Source organism: Poromitra crassiceps (genome assembly GCF_964638095.1).
Source record: "Poromitra crassiceps genome assembly, chromosome: 1".
NCBI classification, from domain to species: domain Eukaryota; kingdom Metazoa; phylum Chordata; class Actinopteri; order Beryciformes; family Melamphaidae; genus Poromitra; species Poromitra crassiceps.
The window spans coordinates 104,831,017-104,852,190 of record NC_139623.1 but is presented as its reverse complement, the minus strand read 5'-3'; the positions used below and the strand labels follow the sequence as shown (position 1 = coordinate 104,852,190).

Genomic DNA, 21,174 nt, shown 5'->3' with positions numbered 1-21,174 from the left:
ACAGTCGCCAAGCGCCAATGGCGACTAGACATGTTTGGCGAGTGACTCTCAGACGGCTGTCTGCCACCCGGCGAGTCCCAAAATAGTCATGTAAAATTGTTTGCCCTACGTGACGTTAGCGCACCCTCTTTAACAACATGTGTGTGTTTGTTTCTATGCGGCTCTCAGGAAGGCAAATATAATGTTAGATGTGGAGCGCCAGCTGCTATCCATAATAGCATACAGGTCGCTACTTGTAGCTCAGCTGACAGGAGTCAGACACACACATGCGTTTCACGAACACAGATACGTTATGATCGCAGGGTAAAACGTTGCATTTAGGAAATGTTATCACAACAAAACAGCATGTGGGACCACCGAGTAGCTTTACAGCTTCTGGCTGCTGTAACGTCAGTAGCCTCGCTCTGTCTGAGTTAGCCGTGTGAAGAGACTGTGTGATAGCTAACGTTAGCAACAGACAGGAAGTTTGGCCAGCGTTAGATAGGAGGAATGAGACAGGAAAATGGGCTGTTCTGCCTTCAGAGTAAAAGCATAAATTCTGAGAGATTTTTTGTTGTTGCTCTGTGCAGGGCAACAAATGGTTAGAGAAGTATTATCTATCCTATAATAAGAATGAGAAGTGTCCGTGTGTGTGCGGGCATGCGTGTGTAGAAGGCATGACCACCAGGGCTTGCCAGAGAGGAGACTGCGAGATTCCCCGCAGGCGCACCGTCTTCGGTAACAATGTCCTATCTATCACTGGTGGGAAAATCTGGAACAGTATCCCAGTTGCACTAAGGGAATGATCCACATATCCAACCTTCAAAATAAACCTCAAGGAATGGCTCAAAATAAATCAACACTGCAACCATATCCAACCATAACTAATCAGCCCTCGTGTGTCTCTACCCTTGCACTTTGTTCTTTTGTAGTTTCACACTTTTATCCCGCACACTTTCGTTTTTAACGCACGGTTATTATGTCCATTTGGCCACATTGTTGTTGTTTCTATTGACACTTTTTCTACGGTATTCTGTTTTGATGTTGGGCCCTATCTTCGCAAAAGCTGTAATTTAGCGTTTGCGCTCGTTTAACGCCATGCGCAATGCAAATTGGAGGCGTGCACTGTACTGGACATAGGGTTATACCAGGCGTTTCTGCACAAAAATGTGGGGATAGATGGCATTCTCCTATCGTCAGCAGCATGCAATTACTTTGCGCTCGGAGCTTTTAAAAACACTTCTTACGCGCTAAATACCTCGCTGCGCTTGAGCGCACCATAATCTCTGTGCTGCGCAGCGCAGTGCAGAGAAAAATTCCTTTTGGATATGTCATTACGCACGGACGTGCCACACCAGGACATCAAATTCTGCTGCTAAAATTGGGTATTAGCAGATAATTCAGTGAGGCAATCAACTATAACTCACTGAGAAACTTTTATCACATTGCAAAGAGAGAAATGAATTGAGAAAACTTGTTGGACAATGGACATTAGCCTACTTGCAATAGGCTATTCACCTTCACCTATCCCATAACCCGGAGGGTCGTTGGCACCACAGACAATCTGTCAACAAGCTCTGTCCATCTCTCTCTGTCCTCAGCATGAGTGAGGCAGCGTTCACACCCAAAGCGTTTAGTAAGAAGCCTATGGAAATAATGTTGAGAGCGCTTCCACTGTGCACAAAACACAGCGCACGGAGCGTTTTTTGTGTGCTTCATTTTGTTTTCCCCTGCAGTCGCGTGCACTAGAGTTTAGGAACACAACGAACACACGGACGGTAGCCAGCTGGTTTCATCTGTTTGATGTTGTTCACTGTCGACATGAAAGCCAGATTATTGCCAATTCTGGCAGCAGTGGAGGTTGAGGATCCCTCTGAGAGGAGAAAAGTTAGGATGAGTAAAAAGAGGAGCAGCGCGCTTTTCCTCCAAATGTTCAACTTTTTCAGCTTAAAAACACCCAGAGCGCTCCGCCAAAAAAACAAGACGCCACCAGCGTTTAAACGCCAGGTGCGTTCCTTGAAAGAGGAGCACGTTTAGCGCGTCCTTACATAGAGAATGAATTGCAGAAAGACGCTGGCAGCTCAAATGAGCGCCTAAGTCTACTCTATTACGCATCACGCATGGAGAGGATTACAGCATATGGTATGCCTCGCACAGCGATTGCGAGATGGGAATCTGATTGGTTTTATTTATGTAACGCAGGCATTGCCTGGCCACACCTGTGAATAATTCTGGTGCTTAAGACCACCCAAATCGCGTTTGCCCAGACAATTATATCACTTTTTAACAGTTACATTTCTGTATAAATCATTACAATATGCTCCCGTGAGGTGGGGATGCGTTTACGTCAGGGGTGTCAGACTCATATTAGGTAGAGGGCCGGATTTGTTCAACTGAGACCTCATGGGGGCCGGATTTTTTTTTTACTAAAATTAATTCGACTCATTTACCCATTTACTTCACAAAAGAAATACTGCTCTTTCCATTTCTCTTGAAACTGCCTGCATTCCGGGTCAACCTTTCTCTTTTTCGACAGCATCTTGTTCAGGGGTGGACTGGGATCATAATTCAGGCCGGGCATTAGATACCAAGCAGGCCAGGCGTTTAAAGCTCAATTTGGGCCGTTTGAAGCCAGATTTGGGCCGTTTGAAGCCCAATTTGGGTCGTTTAAAGCCAGATTTGGGCCGTTTGAAGCCCGATTTGGGCCGTTTGAAGCCCAATTTGGGCCAAGTCCAATTTTACAATGAGATGCACCCCCTTTAACCCTGAATAAAGTAATAAAACCACTAGTAAACCAGTAGGCGGCGCCTGGCCTGCTGTTCAGTGAGTGGCCTGACTGCGGGCACAATTTTTTTTTTTTTTTTTTTTTTGCAGGCCAGGCCAGGCCACCGGGCATTTGCCCGACGTGCCCGATTATGCAGTCCGCGCCTGATCTTGTTGATTCTTTTGTTTTTTGGTAGGTAGCTGAATGCGTGATTCAATTCCAGCGTGGCATCATGGCGGCTTTGTTTACACCTGATGACCTACTGACATACTTCCTTGTAGTGCAGGTTAATTAACTTATGAATGAACTCTTAGCTTGCTTATTAGCCACACGTAGTTCATGATAATGGGGTGCAAATTTAATAATAATAATAATATTTTTTATTTTATTTTTTATATTCCAAAACATCTCGCGGGCCGGATGAAACCTGCCCGCGGGCCGTATCTCTGACATCCCTGGTTTACGTGCTACCGGGTGGGGGTGCAAAACTTGGCATAACACCTGGACATTTGCGCAAGGTGGACTGCTATCGTTAAGGTATGCAAACAGGTGCGCAAACGCAAATAGGGGATATCGCCTGTACCAAGATAGGGCCCGTTGTCTTTTATCTTGTGTTTTTGTGTCTTGAGGACTACGGATGCAAATTAGCTTTTAGCTAAATCCAACATATTTACTGTTATCATATAGATGACTCTGTATAGGTAACTGTTCATTAATGTGTACTGTCCTGACCAAATAAACAAATAAAGTAAAGTGTGAGAGTGAGCAGAACTTTGGCCGGCCACAGCTATGATGTTTTACGTGCGATCGGGCTGACGCTTTCAAGGGGTGTAATCAGCACCCGCGCTGACATCACTCAGTGATGATGTCATCAGTGATGATGTCATCAGTGATGATGTCATCCGTGATGTCAAAGAGCAGGCGAGGCCGCAAAGCGTTTGAGCTGCGTATGTGGACCAGCTGCAGGATTTATTATTTTGGCCCATAAAAAATACATTTGGCCGATGGATTTTTTCCACCCGCCACTTGGCCGGTGAGTCAGAAAGTTAATTTCAGGCACTGTCTGCCTGCATGGTTGATTTGAACAAGTTGTGATGATTTTTGCTTACTGCATCACTCCAGGGAAACAGACAAATTAAATTAGTGTTTAACAAAATCAAAGCCAGTTCTCTGAAGACAGATAACATCCCAGAATGACCAGCACATTCTAAGTCTCTTCGATTTCATCTGACTGCTCAGCCTATCACGACCTCATGTTGTGGAAATGTGGTGTAACTAGTTGATGTTGACGGCTAGACACGGTCTCTCTATTCATTCCAAAGTATGAGTCTGTCTCCAGCAGTGTAGAGATTAATTTAGGTTACTTGTTGCTGTGACCATTCTGCAGGATGGTTAAGGGCCACATGCTGAAGTTTGGCTTCACACTGGGCTATATTAGAGCAACTTTGGCCTTCTGTTCACTTTGTGCTCCGTTCCAGTTTGTCGTCCGCATCTTTCCCTCCTGAAGTTTTGTTAGAAAATAGAGCAAGTGAGCTGCACATGTATTAATCCTTTGAATCACAAGCCTCAAACTAAAAGTGTGTGCGGGGTTAGTTGATACTGTAAAACAGAGGTTCTCAAATGTTTTTCAGCCAAGGACCCCTTACAAGATAGAAAATATACCGGGGACCCCCTCATTCCGATTTGTGATTTTGGGCTAAGCTTGTTTCCACGGTAACGTGCTTGACTTTTAAATTGATAGGTTTATTAGATTAGAATGTAATCCATGAACCATTTTAGATTTAAAGCATAACATATTTTCGTTGAACTATGAAGCTTTTGCAACAACAACAAAAATATTTATATTTTCCTGAAAACTTTTCGCGGACCCCCTTGCTAAGTGCCACGTACCCCTGGGGGTCCATGGATAGCCTGGGTAAACCCATCCCCCACGTGACCTGCTCTCAGACCTGTTCTCAGTCACTATGTATAGTGACTGGGAACTGAGAGAGCAGGTCACGTGGTGGCTGGGTTTACCTAGGCTAGTCCATGGACCCCCATTTGAGAATCACTGCTGTAAAATACTCAATAACAATTGAAATAGGCAATAATGAATGATACTTGTCAATTTATTATTACCAGTTTAGGAGCATTGCTGTTGTTCACTATGAATTTCCAAGGAGATCCACAGCTGCACTGGATACGCTTGCTGATAATCAACATTAAAGGATTATCAACTTTACTAGGATACTATGGTGAATTATTCTGATGCTGTAATTCAGTTGCCTAGAAATAATTAATTATTCAGACTTTGCAGAGCACTTAATTGCTATGAGCAATATGAGCATGGTCTGGAAAATGTGCTAGTCATCTACTTTCCTAATTATTAAATGGCCTATTTATAAAAGCAGTCTGACAAGCTGCCCAAAAAGTTCGTCAATTTATTTAGGGGGCTGTTAAAACATGTAATGCAACTGGTCTGTGTCATGTTGCATTGTCATCCATTGCAAAGCTCCAATCCATGCATTTTATGATGCATACAGTTTTTGGCAAACGTGAGCCAATGACAGGGGGATTCTTTCCAGTGTATTCCGGGGGGGGGTTTGGTTTTTGATCTGAAAATCTGAAAATTAAGTATGCAGCCTTCAGCAGTAGTGGGAAAGAAGTGTAGGATGTGTGGTATATATGGGTTTAAAATCAAATCAGAGCTGCAAACCCGAGGGTACCCTCGCGGGCCCCTCGGGCCTGGCCAATATGGGCTGGGGCCGGGCTTTTTTTTTAATGAATTGCTCCGAGCCACCCGGGCCGGGCCTGGTTCGGGCCCGTTTCAATAATAAAATAAAATGAAGCTGTATTACTCGCTTTATTTTACACAGCAGAGTGAGACCAAGAGGAGGAAGAGCGCACAGACACGCACACACCGTCCCCACACACACACCCTCACCGTGACGTTAGTCTGCCACTCCAGTCCACAATCCACGTCATGACGTTTCAGTCAGCGTGCTGTCACTGTCAGCATAAAAAACAACAACAAAACAAGCCGCGTGTGTCCGTGTCCGTGTCGTGAGAGAGAAATAAGATCGATGGACATAAAACAAAGTTTTAAAAACGAACCCATCTACCATACATTGTGAGGACAATAAAGTGACGTTATTCAAAGCAGCTATAAACGGTAAGTCTAATGTTTTAATTTCGATATGCTTGAGTGACATAATGTTTCAGTTTGTGGGCATTGTTGCTGTTCGCAATTAAACGATCATGAGAGGGGGAGAGAGAGAGACAGAGAGAAAGCTGCGGTGGTTGTCTTTATAGGCAACACAGTCTAGCAACGTTTTGGACCAACGAGTTCAGCAGCGCGGCAGCATGCACAGAGAGGGAGAGAGCTATGTGTCGTCATATCGTGATATTGATGTCGGGCCTCGCAACGGGCTCGGGCCAATTAATTTCATAACTCATCCGGGCCGGGTCGGGCACGGGCCTGCATGTCTCGGGCCGGGGAGGGCTCGGGCCAAGATTTCAGGCCCGCGCACCTCTCTACTACAATGTACCTGTAAATCAGATCAAGGGGGCCTGAAAAAAGTTTCAACTCTGCTTAATTGTATTACCTACAGTTGCAGGCCCATCACATCAGAACACTCTTTATCACACATCCTGAAAACACATGGGGCCCTATCTTCCCAAAAGCGCTAATTTAGCGTTTGCGCTCGTTTAACGCCATGCGCAATGCAAATTGGGGGCAGACACAAGCGCATGCCTGTGATAATTGTACTGGGCATTGGCTGCCACATGCCAAAACAGGCTAAAATGTGGGATAGATGTCATTACCCTATCGTCAGCAGCGCGCAATTACTTTGAGCTAAGAGCTTTGAAAAGGACCTCAAATACATCCCTGCGCTGGGAGCGCACCCATAATCTCCGCGCAGCGCAGTGCAAAGTAGAATTCCTTTTGGAGATGTCATTAACTCATTCACCGCCAAAGACGTCTTTGACGTGTTATCAGGAATAGCCCTCCCCGCCAATGACGTGTTTGACGTGTTTTTGTTTTTATTAGTGCAGCGCGTAGTTCAAAGACTTCCCCAGCCTGTGACATGTTATCAGGTCCCTAGCCTCAAAGTCAAGCCGACAACACGCGATCAAACACATACCGCAGCTGTTGTTTTGAAATGAGCAGGAGGAAAAACAGAAAACAGAGAAACGCGCTTCCTTGTGCAGAGAGGAGAAACGCCATTGAAACGCCCCTCGGCGCGCTGCACGAGCTGGTCGGCTTGCTGCAGGGCAGCGGACATCGATCAGTTGTTTGCGGTAGTCAAACCCGTGACCAACATGATCGATCCTGGTCCCTGGACCCCGTTCCTGTGTCCCAGCCCGAAAGAGACGAGACGGAGTCACAACTTTGTGAGCAGGAGAACAGCAGCCTCGCCACAGAAATTGCTTTCACACAGAGCCAAGCAGCACGGCCACTTTCCTGTCGAGGGCGAGGAAGACTGGACTCCAATGCGACAGGACCCGGATGATCTCGCGGTAAGGAGTGTGTGTGTGTGTGTGTGTGTGTGTGTGTGTGTGTGTGTGTGTGAGAGAGAGACTACACTGATCTCTGCATTCTATTCTATGATCACACTCACTCACACTGAGTAAACTGTATTGTTGAATGTAAAAAAAGCACTTCATGTATATATATACAGTATATATATATTTTTTTTTGTCATTTGTTTCATAACGAATAATATTTACATGTCTGATGTCAATACAGTTCAAAATAAAAGAATTGAGAGCGAGTTCTGCCTGAGATTGTGTGCTTTACAAAAATGTCATTTTCTGCAATTTCTCTTCTCAGAGAGACCTTTTTGGTGAAAACAGGGTGTATATAAATGGCTATAAGTAGAGTACATAACATGCTAAAAGCTCACTTTTTTTTCCTGGTGAACCCAGAGACGTACATCTTCATTTTGAGGTATTGCAAATCACTTTGGTGCTAATAGATAATTTACTGTGGGTCTTGAAAGATGACCAACAATTATGAAAATCTTTGGCCTGTGCTAAATATTGGCAGTCCTAAACTGGCCATGAATGAGTTAAGCACAGCCTAGACATAAAATTATTCTGCTAAAATTGGGTATTAGCAGATAATTCAGTGAGGCAATCAACTATAACTCACTGAGAAACTTTTATCACATCGCAAAGAGGGAAATGAATTGAGAAAACGTGTTGGACAATGGACATAGGCTATTTACCTTAATAGCCCAGAGGGTCGTTGGCATCACAGACGCGATCTGTCAATAAGCTCTCTCTGTCCTCGCACGAGTGAGTACACTCTATTACGCATGGAGAGAATTACAGCATATTGCATGCCTCGCGCAAACAGCCATTGCGAGACGGGAATCTGATTGGTTTTGATTGACGTAATGCCCAGCATTGCCTGGCCACGCCTGTGAATAATTCTGGTGGTTAAGACTGCCCAAATCCCGTTTGCGCAGGCATTTGGGGCACAGATGATTTTGGCACGGCTCTAATTTGCGTCTGCGACAGGTGCCGTGAACGTTTCCGCATGCCCGCCAAGAATTGCATCCCCAACATATTTCGGGGCTTTTTTAACTTAGAAATCAGGGAGGTCACGTCTACCAGACAATTATATAACTTTTAAACATTTACATTTCTGTATAAATCATTACAATATGCTCCCATGAGGTGGGGATGCTGCCGGCGCTGGGGTACAAAACTCGGCATAACACCTGGCAGACAGCGCAAGGCAGACTGCTATCTTCCCTGCATTAAGGCACGCGCAAACAGGTGCGCAAGCGCTATTAGGGGATAGCGCCTGTCGGAAGATAGGGCCCATGATATTTTAATGAATCTATACTCAACAACCCAGTTTCAACACTCAAAGGAGATGAAGCGGTGTTGATTCTGGTGGTGGAGGGGGTGAATATGGGATTTGTTAAAATAACTGTGTGAAGTGATGGTGAATCAGAACAAGAACTAGAATTTGAAATTTCTTACATTAGCATTTTGGTCTCCCAATGTAATGGGAATGGGCACAATTTCAGTCAGACTTCTGTAGAATCCATGTTGGTGTTTTAGCTATGTGAACAGTATTTAGCTATGTGACCAGTAGAATCCATTAGGTTGGTGTTTAGCTATGTGAACAGTAGAATCCATTAGGTTGGTGTTTTAGCTATGTGGACAGTAGAAGTTGAATCCATGATGTTGGTGTTTTAGCTATGTGAACAGTAGAAGTTGTCTCCATTAGGTTGGTGTTTTAGCTATGTGAACAGTAGAAGTTGAATCCATTAGCTTGTTTTTTTTAGCTATGTGAACAGTATAAGTTGAATCCATTAGGTTGGTGTTTTAGCTATGTCAACAGTAGAAGTTGAATCCATTAGGTTGGTGTTTTAGCTATGTCAACAGTAGAAGTTTAATCCATTAGGTTGGTGTTTTAGCTATGTGAACAGTATAAGTTGAATCCATTAGGTTGGTGTTTTAGCTACTGTATGTGAACAGTATAAGTTGAATCCATTAGGTTGGTGTTTTAGCTATGTGAACAGTATAAGTTGAATCCATTAGGTTGGTGTTTTAGCTATGTGAACAGTATAAGTTGAATCCATTAGGTTGGTGTTTTAGCTATGTCAACAGTAGAAGTTGAATCCATTAGGTTGGTGTTTTAGCTATGTGGACAGTAGAAGTTGAATCCATTAGGTTGGTGTTTTAGCTATGTGGACAGTAGAAGTTGAATCCATTAGGTTGGTGTTTTAGCTATGTCAACAGTAGAAGTTGAATCCATTAGGTTGGTGTTTTAGCTATGTGGACAGTAGAAGTTGAATCCATTAGGTTGGTGTTTTAGCTATGTCAACAGTATAAGTTGAATCCATTAGGTTGGTGTTTTAGCTATGTCAACAGTAGAAGTTGAATCCATTAGGTTGGTGTTTTAGCTATGTCAACAGTAGAAGTTGAATCCATTAGGTTGGTGTTTTAGCTATGTCAACAGTAGAAGTTGAATCCATTAAGTTGGTGTTTTAGCTATGTCAACAGTAGAAGTTGAATCCATTAGGTTGGTGTTTTAGCTATGTGGACAGTAGAAGTTGAATCCATTAGGTTGGTGTTTTAGCTATGTCAACAGTAGAAGTTGAATCCATTAGGTTGGTGTTTTAGCTATGTGAACAGTAGAAGTTGAATCCATTAGCTTGTTTTATTTAGCTATGTGAACAGTAGAAGTTGAATCCATTAGGTTGGTGTTTTAGCTATGTCAACAGTAGAAGTTGAATCCATTAGCTTGTTTTTTTTAGCTATGTGAACAGTAGAAGTTGAATCCATTAGGTTGGTGTTTTAGCTATGTCAACAGTATAAGTTGAATACATTAGGTTGGTGTTTGTGAACAGTAGACAAGCTATGTTGGAGCACTAGTTTTGATGCGAATGAGTCAATGTGTAGCTGTGCAGATGCATTCTGGGGGATCATCCATCCACCCTGCTTGAGTTGGATTCATGCCTGCTGGGGATGTTCACAAATTAGTTACTTTCAAACTCATTGACCAGTTACTCACATACAGTATCAATAGAATATTGACTGAAACTCAAAGCAATTAGAACACAAGTCAATGATGTTTCAAAAGAGTGGAACGTTGGAAGGAACTGAATACTGGTTTCAATCATGTTACAAGTACTGCTGCTGCTGCTGCTGCTGCTACTACTACTTCTACAGTTACTTACAGCTAGCTCACACTTTTTCTTCAGTAAATATCTTTTCAAAATTAGTTGTTTGATTGAGTTACTCACTCACTCACTCACTCACTATATCAATAGAGTTTTGACTGAAACCCAAGGTAATTAAATTACAGATCAATGAAATTCCAAAGAAATTTGGGATATATGGAATATGGAAAAACATGGCCGCATATATTTGTATTGCTTGTCAATAAAATGAAAGGGGGGGCATAATATTCATTCACTGATATGTACTAAATGTATTATATACTAAAGCAGATTTTGATTCACTTCACCTTATAAAAAGTACACACTCAAATCGGTGACTTTGTCCTCTTGCAACTCCAAGTAGAAAGTATTATGCCTGGTCATTCAATCAGCAAAGTGGCTCACCCATGAAGAATACATTAGCCTTTTCCAGACCTGTGACACATTAACCTTGACAACACTACCGTAACAGAATGTTATCTGTTGACCAGGTCGCTCCTCAAAGTGATGCCCCTCTCCGCCATGCGCTGAATAATTCATGTGAGACGAGATGGAGGAATGGAGTCAAAGCTGGGCAACTTCAGGCCCAATCTATAGGTAAAATGTACATACAGCGCTATCAGCCTCATAGCTATTGATTAAGTGTCACTTTAGCCAGTGGCGTTGAAACAGATTACAAACAAAATAGACAACAACATGTCCGGACTGTCCACACTGGTTAACAGTAACTGTGGTGGGGGAAGTTGGGGACTGGAAGGTTGACCGATTGAAAGACCTTCGCAGAATGGAAGTAATCACAGCTTGCTCATTCATATGTAAAAGGCGGATTGTTGGGAATAAGAGCTTTTAATCATGCGCTGTCTATGAGTGTGTGCGAAATGAAGAAATGCAGTGACGGACACGGTGACAGAGCCTTATATCGGGGATTTGTCTGTTACACCTTAATCCATTAGGAAAGTCTCCTGCCTCAACCGTAGTAAAGCCGATTTGGAGCCTGGGGCGATGGTATCAGTGGGCATCATGGAGGTGGCAGTTCTCAGGGAGAAACAGCTTTACTGATTTGGAGATATTCAGAGGGTATGTGCGTGCGCTCTGGTGTGCTGAGGTCTAAAAGGATTATTTCTAAACTTCAACAACTTGAACTTCAATCTACGAGTAATGTATAGTTTCACTTCAGAAACAAATTTCCGGAGAAAATACATTTTTGGTTCAGAGATGGACTTCTTGAGACATACAATGTCCCACAATGTCGCACACTTAAACCCTGAAAGGAACCGAAGTAAAACCTCACCAATATGAAATATGCTAAGTGGAGGATGATGTGCAAGGAGTCAAGGACTTTGCTTATGTGCACACTGTCATGTCTCTAGTAATTGTATGGAGATGAACATTTTGCGAAAATAGCGAAATCCTTGTCATCGTGGTATGTTATGTCCATGCATAATGAATCACAGTGATTGCTTTGGCCCCGTTGGAAGAGAGCACAGTGTTGACAATTTTCCGCCCCTGAGGATGTCTCCACTTCACAAGATTCCTTAATTAACCTGCAGCTGTCATCGTGTCTTACATTTTGGCACATTTTCTTTAATTAGTAATGCTGCCGATACTAAGGCCACTAAATAATGCCCTATTCTCTTTTCTGGACTCAGAGTCAACCTCATTCCAAATGATCAATGGCCATAGCAGCAAAGTAGTTTGTTTCCTCCCATCATGAATACAATAATTAACAGGAATTTACACAAGGTTTATAAGTTTCAATACACAGTTTTCATATTTTGTGCATACACTGACTGTACACATACTGTACATCTAGTGTTGAATTCGGATTTGCTCGTCATCCTAATTTGAAGTGATCAATTCACATCTGTTGTCTCTTGACCTTATACAGTATATGGCCTGAGCAACACTCTTTGACAACATTTTGACAAAGTTTTCCTTAAAATGTTTAACCTTAAGGAGAAGATTTAAGGGTGTTTTGGGCAACCAATTTTATTTTAGGGACACCTTAACTCGAACTCTAAGGAAAATCTTAACTTAAGGTGCTTTGTGGCCCCCAGCTGATGCTGAAGTAAATTGTAAACAAAATAAAAAATAAAATAAATAAAAAGGACACTGAATGTCTAGGGTGAGCAGATCCCAGCAAACCAAATGTGGGACAAAGAGTACGTTTGTGTGGGACAATGTGGGACACGTTACCGATGCTTCGATGTAGTCTAACATTTAGATAAATTGTCTAACTAACAAAAAATATACATTTCTATTCACCCCTCTCTATGCTTTGCCCTCTGGTTGATTCACACGATCTGCAAATAAAAACATAAATTATTTTAAAAACATAAATTATTTTATTTGAATGCAACTTTCAAAACTCCCACTGGTAAATACAGTAAGCACAAAGGGAAACTTGAGTTTCACAGTGCTTCTTCTCCAACACATCTGACTAAAATGTGTAGCCTACAATACAACAGAGCAGACAGGCTGCTGACATGGGATTCAAGTCATGGCTTCATGTACAGATTAAACACATGGCAGGTTTGTGCCTTCCACACGCAAAAACATTAAAGTTAGTCAGACTTTTCTAGTAGAACAATATACTACTGAACCATATAGGTACTTCAATCATGAGAGACTCTTAATATAATTTTAACAAACTTTATTGAATCAGAATAGACGGTTTGAGTATGGCGTATGACTCCATGATGTGACGCTCCTCTTGCTTATGAGAGAGGGGCGTCAGTGCTGTATGAGATAGGACATCCCCCCTAAGGGGATTTGTTTCCAACAGGAGTCATGACATTGGTGGTGATCTGGGGAGGTGGTGGGATGAAGCTTTTTGCTCTGGAGATGCTGGATGAATGCGTGATGCTGACACAAGGTGAGTGATGACTGCACAAGTGTGATTTAAGCTGTGGTGATGGGGGCTTTATATAGTACCAGGAGAAGGGCATTTATGATGTCATAACTGATGTCATTTATGATGTCATAACTGATGTCATTTGGGAGAAGGGCATTTATGATGTCATAACTGATGTCATTTATGATGTCATTTATGATGTCATAACTGATGTCATTTGGGACGTCATGGAGAAGGTGACGTCGGAGATGGTGACGTCATTTAGTGACGTCATTTGGGCTGAGGGGTATGACAGCATGGGGTGCTCTATTAATGCCTTATTTGGTCTTCCATGATTGAACTACAGTCTGCGACTATACTTCAATCATGAGAGACTCTTAATATAATTTTAACAAACTTTATTGAATCAGAATAGACGGTTTGAGTATGGCGTATGACTCCATGATGTGACGCTCCTCTTGCTTATGAGAGAGGGGCGTCAGTGCTGTATGAGATAGGACATCCCCCAAAGGAATTTAAAGTTATTTCAGGAACTGGGAGAGTGAAAACGGGGGTCATGGAGCTCGCCTGGGGTATGCTTTAGTCAGGTCGTGGGCTGACGGGGGGAGAATTTAGGCATGTCGGGAGATGAGGGGCTGACCGGGGTTTTTTAAGGCAAAGCGGGGTTGCAAGGGCGTGGATGTGGATAGCCCGGGCATGGGCGCATTGATGAGGAAAAGGAGAGTTTGATCACCACCAACGAAGTGCTTGTTGCCTCTTTAGTCATGGAAGGAGGGATCTTTGGGCTGATAATATGGTGTCTTGCTCTGGTCGAATGAAAGATGCATAGGCGGATGAGGACCAGCGCCCCAGTTGTTGAAGGGAGGCGGAGGACGCCCCCTGCATGGCTGCTGATGTGGCTGCTCCGATCCTGAAGGAGTGACTGGAATAGTTCTCTGCAGGGATGTTGCATTTCTGGAGTGTGGTCTTGAAGTGAAGGATGAACCAGGATCCTGTCATGTGATGATGGGGAGAGATGAGGAAAAGGGGGCCAAGGGCTGATTGAGGTTTATGCAAATGCAGGAATGATGGGTTATGCAGATTGTCGGGACATTGGCTGACTTGTCAGGACGTGGGCTGACTGAAGTTTAAGCAGGATGCAGGGATAATGGGTTGAGCAAGTTGTCAGGATGTGGACTGACTTCTCGGGACGTGGGCTGACAGGTTTAAGCAGAATGCAGAGATAATGGGTTGAGCAAATTGTCAGGACGGGGGCTGACTTGTCAGGACATGGGCTGACTGATGTTTAAGCAGAATGCAGGGATGATGGGTTGTGCAAATTGTCAGGACGTGGGCTGACTGAGGTTAAGCAATGGCAAGGACACTTATGGGGTTATATGCAAATTGCCCGGGCATGGGCACCAAACGGGGATTGGGAGAGAAGACCGCCACCAACGAAATGCATTAATACTTCCTACCAATCATGGAAGGAGGCATCTTTGGGCTGATGATATAGCAGCTTGCTCTGGATGGATGTAGGACGCATGGCTGATGAGGACAGCAGCCCGGTTGTTGAAGGGAGGACCCCCCCGGGAGGGGACCACCCCCCCCAAAAGAAAAAGGTCAGCGATGACCTGCATTTTTTAAGGTCAGTAATGACCAAGGTCGCAACAACCTGCATGAGCATAGCCAGCAATGGCTTAAAGATGCAATATTTAACCTTTAGCATTATATTATTATGGCATGAAAATGTCTAAAAATGAGTAGACATAATGTTATATTCTTTAGTTGTGCACTTACTTTATCCCAAATTGTATGAGGCAAAGATAGGCTTGATATTTTTCTCATAGTTTTCCTATCTATCCGTTCTATTCCTAATAGATGCACGTTCTGATTTGTGCATTTTGACATTTGGAATATTAAAGGTGGGCTGACCATTGTTAATAAGTACGTTTTCCCCTTGGATTTGACTTTAAGTTGCGTGTCTACAGTATGTCTATTATGGGCCTTTTTCATTTGTTTTGACAGTCGTGTACTGTCACTTCGGGAGAGTTGCACCCGCACCCTCGGCTGAGCTGTTGTACGGTGGACTTAGTTCAGTTGAGGCAGAGACTGGCTGTGGAGACACGCGGTTTTCGTGCCATGACCTTTTTGATTAGTTTTGACGTCCAGCGGGAGGGGGAGCAGTGAATGTGCTGCATCTGTAGAAAGTTTTAAGTCGTCGGCAGACGAGACGATTTCGTCGTAGAAGAATGAGATTCCGTTCCAATTTTCTAAGAGGTGTGCCCAGGGGGTATACTTTTGCTGAAGCCACTGTGCTGTGCCCGGCTATATGCTTTGCTGGAGCCACTGTGCTGTGACCAGGGAGGAGCTCTGCTGAAGCCACTGTGCTGTGACCGGGGATATGCTTTGCTGAAGCCACTGTGCTGTGACCAGGGAGGAGCTCTGCTGAAACCACTGTGCTGTGACCAGGGATATGCTTTGCTGAAGCCACTGTGCTGTGACCGGGGAGGAGCTCTGCTGAAGCCACTGAGCTGTGCCCAGGGATATGCTCTGCTGAGCCACTGCTGTGACCGGGATACAGTGTTGCCAGATGGCAAATGTTGAATTATCGTACCAGAGGGTCAAAATTATCGTTTTTGGAGTGAAATTATCGTACGCCCCCTCCCCAGCCCGCGTGCCTTCGGCGCGCCTATGCCGGGGGGCTGCGCTGATCACAGGCTACTTTTTGGACTTGGCATGATTTTTCAACACTGTGGTCTCAGCCTGCGTTGCAACAACAACAAAACACCCTGCACGTATTAGCTGCAAATATGTTTGTTTGAAGAGATGATTGTATAAACAGATAGAGTGATAGACGTAGGATTCGTCTAAGTGTCACGAAATGATGAGATTCTCGTACGTTTGGGGGATTTGGGGATTATTGATCGTACATCGTACAGAGGTCAAAATTATCGTACAGGCACGATAATTATCGTACGTCTGGCAACGCTGCCGGGATATGCTCTGCTGTAGCCACTGTGCTGTGACCAGGGATGTGCTCTGCTGAATCTACTGCGCCATGACCGGGGAATGAGCTCTGCTGACCTGACGAGTTATGCATAACGGAAAGCCGGGTGATGCTGCACTGCACATTAAAGCCGTGGTGGACTGGGAGGAGCACCTTTTGTTTATGATCGAGACTGAAGCTTCGTATGCATTTGCAATACCAGAGTAAATCTCGTAGAGGAAGATCGATTCCCTACTGGGAGAAAGTAGGGAACTCATGGTGCCTCTTTTCTGCAACCATTCACCTCTAGAACTTAATTCAAGCATATGCTGAAGCCAGAACCACCCGCGAGCATTTTTCGGTTGAAAAGACGTTTAAATTTGAAAGTGAAAGTTTTTTCACCCACTATTTGCAGACGTTTATTGAACTTTCAGATTTAGACCATATTTCACCAGGATCTTAAATTAAAATATCAGCGCGCACACGGGATTCGAACCCCGCTTTCCCACATTCAAGCCAGTCCGCTCTAGCGCTGAGCTATACATTTTCTTATATTTTGAAGGACGGCAACAGCAGAACTGATGATTATCGCCATTTTGCCTGAAGCATGCGACGGGAGACGATAGTGTCGCATCTTGCATTTGCAATGCGCATCTTTGGCAACGCTAGACCAGCCACGCGCATGCGCAGTATAGCATGGAAGGCCGGTGGCTAGCCAGGTAGCTAGCGCGCTACTCAGCATGGCCGGAAAAGTTTACAAGGGTTATACTTTATCTAAATGACTGGAATTGGATCGATGGATTGGATGCGTAAGAGAGGAACCATGCTATGAAAAAGAAAAGGTTGACTGGAAACTGGGACTAGAGGCATGTTGTTAAAACCCGAATGGACACGGGAGAGGGAAGCGGCCGTATGCCGTATGCTGTATGCTAAGGGATTGGCACCCGGCCTGAAATGAGTGCAGCAGCAATGCCGCAACGTTGACTGAAACCAGGGACTAAATGCATGTTTGATAATACCCGACCGGACGCGGGAGAGGGAAGCGGCCGTATGCAACAGGGCAGAGTTGCTCGGGGATTGGCACCCGGCCTGCAATGAGTGCGGCCGCCGGAAGAGATGCCGGCTGAAAAGGGGGGATACGACCTGAAACCTGGGGCAGGGCTGTTTGGGCTGCTGCCGTGGGGAGCGTGGGGCTCGCGAGCGTCCTCGGCCGGGCATCGATGTCGATGAGGGACCCGACCAGTGAAGACATCGTTGCGATCAGGGGATCTTGGAGGCCTGGAGGGGCTGGAGCCTTGGCGCGTCCGCCGAGGAGCCGGCGGTCGTGGTGCGCTTCGCTGGGCCTTTCTTGGAGGTGGACTTCTGGGCTCTTTTGCTGCGGCCACGGCCTCCGGAGTGCTGTGCGGACTGAGATCCGGGGGAGGTGGACTTCTGGGCTCTTTTGCCGCGGCCGCGGCCTCCGGAGTGCTGTGCGGACTGAGATCCAGGCGAGACGAGGACCTCCTTGACGTTGGATCTTCTTTTGCGGCCGCGGCCCCTGGTGAGGGGAGCGTCCCATGAGACGCCTGTGACGCCCGGAGATGGAGCCTGGGGATTGGGGATTTGCCCGAGGCTGGCCGGGGCGTTGAATGTGCTCTGGAGGAAAGCGTCCACGGTGGAGCTGAAACTTGCTGCTCGTTTTCGGACTCGGACATGGTGCTGGACTGAATGAAGCTTTTTGCTCTGGAGATGCTGGATGAATGCGTGATGCTGACACAAGGTGAGTGATGACTGCACAAGTGTGATTTAAGCTGTGGTGATGGGGGCTTTATATAGTACCAGGAGAAGGGCATTTATGATGTCATAACTGATGTCATTTATGATGTCATAACTGATGTCATTTGGGAGAAGGGCATTTATGATGTCATAACTGATGTCATTTATGATGTCATTTATGATGTCATAACTGATGTCATTTGGGACGTCATGGAGAAGGTGACGTCGGAGATGGTGACGTCATTTAGTGACGTCATTTGGGCTGAGGGGTATGACAGCATGGGGTGCTCTATTAATGCCTTATTTGGTCTTCCATGATTGAACTACAGTCTGCGACTATACTGAAGTAGAACCATAGTAGGCTACACAATTAGTAGCCTACTACAGGTTAATCTGAACAAAACATTAACTAACCTTACAATAAGAGCACAGTTTATGGAATGTATAGCCTAATTGTCCTTTGCAAATAGCCTATAGCAGCTGTTGAGAAAGATTTGAGGCTGTCTTCAATTGTGCCAGACCAGTTAACAACACTTGAGAGCTTTGTGCAAAGATGCACTATTGACTATTGCATCAATATGGGTAGTAGTAGCTATTATCATTAGTATGGGTAAGTATTTGGCCATTGGTATTGTTATTATTGCTACTAGTTACTGGGAATACACATCTCTCAGGCTGCACTGTGTGAAGTTAACCGTGTGCTGCACATCTCTCGAGCCAGTGCAGACAAGAGCAGCTGCGTGCACGCTCTCTCTCTCCCACTCTCTCTTTCTCGCTTTCTCTCTCCCTCCCTCTCTGTCTCGGTCTATCCGGGTCTATCTCTCCCGCTCTCCGTCTGTCTCTCTCTCTCTGCCTCGGTCTGATCACGCTCCCTCTCTCTTTCTCACTGCCTGTCTCGCTCGCTCGCTGTCCATCCCCCGCTCTCCGTCTCTCTCTCTCTCTCTCTCTCTCTCTCTGCTGGTCGGATCCGCTCCCTCTCTCTCTCGCCCCAAAATGCGGGACATCTTCTCAATTTGCGGGACGCGTGAAAAATCATGAAAATGCTGTGCAGTCCCGCACAAAGCGGTGACAATGCCTATGACATCATCAGTGCCTATGACATCATCAGTCATGTCCTTTATAACTGGGAACTGGTAATCTTACGGTTCAAAGTTCATGAGCTGGGACGGTGACGTCACTAGAGCTGGTATTTCCCATTCCAAACTCGTAGGAGCACTTCTGTCTTGTTTGTGTCTCATTAAATCAGCTGTACACACAGCACTGCCTAACTTCTAGGTGTGGACATGAGGCGGCAGTGTTTGTATGCGCAAAATGCTGTCGAAATGCCTTGTTATCAACTGTTATTGCTAACAATGGCTAGCGACTGGATCTGACAAGTGAACAGTGAACTTCCCAGCTCAAGTTTTCTGAAAATGGAACGCTAACAAAACGGATGTGACGTCATTTAGCCTCCACATCCCAGTTATTTTGCGATAAAGGAACGCACGATAATTCATAGTCGCCCACCCTGCAAGTGAGCAGTGACAAAGTGAGGCCACTGTGCGGGCTCACCTGTCCTTATGACATCACTGATGATGTCACAATGCCTATGACATCATCAGTGATGTCACAATGCACAATTTCTCAAGTGACATCACTGACGACATCACTTCTGGGACAAAAATGGAAACAAACATTGCCCACTTGCTCCCTTTTAATATAGAAGATATATATAGAGAGTATGAACCTTATTAATCAGCTCTGTCAATCCATATGACTGGACTGCTGTGCCATAACGCAGGTTTGGCATAACAATGTCACTCAACTGTGGTCAGGTAAATGTGTAAAACAGGGCCAAATTCTTGTAGATCTCTTGACAGGACTGGCCAACAGCATCTCCTGGCCATACGTTTCCACTTCATATATGTAATTAGTAATTACAAGTACTGTGTGCTGCTAAGAAGCAGTGAGAGCCAAGTGGCACGATGACAAAGCGATCTGGGCTAATCCCTGTCACACTGTTCCCATTCCTTCCCCCGGTCTGCTTTCTTCCAGGTTTGTTGAGCCTTTCCTGGCATGCCAAATCCTAAAGTGATTTACACGCAGCCACATCTCCCTGCCATGCCATAGCACCCTACCTTATCAACAATGCAAACATGGCGACCTGTGCAATCTCTTCATGTGATATTAGAACTAGTGCGATTAGAGTGACTTCTCGACACGGCGCTGTGGCTCTTTTTGCTGACTTGAACACGCGGTCTGAGAAATGTGCTCAGGATGCAGTGAGTGAAAATGCTGTGAATGGGCAATCATAGCTGTGGTGTGTCGCACAATGCAAATAGTTCACCAGTCAGTGAAATTCAGAATGGTGCAGAGGGGGGCTACATTTTTATGACAGGATAAGCTCACTTCATTTTTGCTCTTTGTTGGCCTCGTTTAGGTCAAGGCAGCACAGATTCTATTTTAGTCTCACTCCAGAAATGTGGAAGACACATTGTTGTCCAGCAGGTGAGTGGACAAACCTTACATCCACTGAGGATGCAAGGGGGTGGGAGTGGACAAACCAACCGAGAAATAATAATCACAACTGAGATTGTCTCACTCTCAAACAACAACAAAACAATTTCTCCCATTCCTTCGTTTTTTCCTGTTCACAATATAATGAAACCTTTGCTTCTAATGGTATCGGGCAGATCACAATATCGACCGTGGCTCTGAGCCCGACTAATACATGCATTCATCAAAACACATCCCCAGACCTTCAACGACAGGGACTGTGAGGAGGAAGCAGGGCCGCAGGGAAAAGATGGGCTGAGAGGAAGGAAGACGAACAGAAAAACAATTGAGCGAGCGAGCGAAGAGAGAGAGAGAGAGAGCGAGAGAGAGAGAGAGAGAGAAGAGGTAAGATATCTGTACCTGACTTGAGGAAAAAGGTTGAGGAGCAGAAGGGAGATCCACATGCTTGAGTCCAGTGATGTTAGTTTCCCACGTGTGGCAGCCATGACAGTTTATACACAGGACTCCTGCGTAAAGAGAGGAGTGGGAGATAGATGGTTTGGTATTGAAGGTATTAATGGGAAAGGATGGATAAATAACCCAATTTCTAAATTGGTTCAATGCTAATTAAAGTGTTTAGCACATAAAGGTATTTTCATAACCTCATTGAGATTGCAGGGAAAACACCAATGGACCTGAATTAATCTCAGAACTC

The 21,174-nt window shown here is 44.8% G+C and overlaps 1 protein-coding gene across 1 annotated transcript in view; it reads right to left on the bottom strand.

The window, feature by feature from the left end:
- gabra3 (gamma-aminobutyric acid type A receptor subunit alpha3) overlaps positions 1 to 20,965 on the bottom strand; it is a gene marked incomplete at both ends in the record, with an annotated part of 220,671 nt that extends 199,706 nt beyond the window's left edge. The window contains one exon of the mRNA XM_083643203.1: positions 20,880 to 20,965. Coding sequence (XP_083499329.1) covers positions 20,880 to 20,965 — 86 coding nt within the window. The remainder of the gene's footprint in view (positions 1 to 20,879) is intronic.
- Between the last annotated feature and the right edge of the window lie 209 nt (positions 20,966 to 21,174).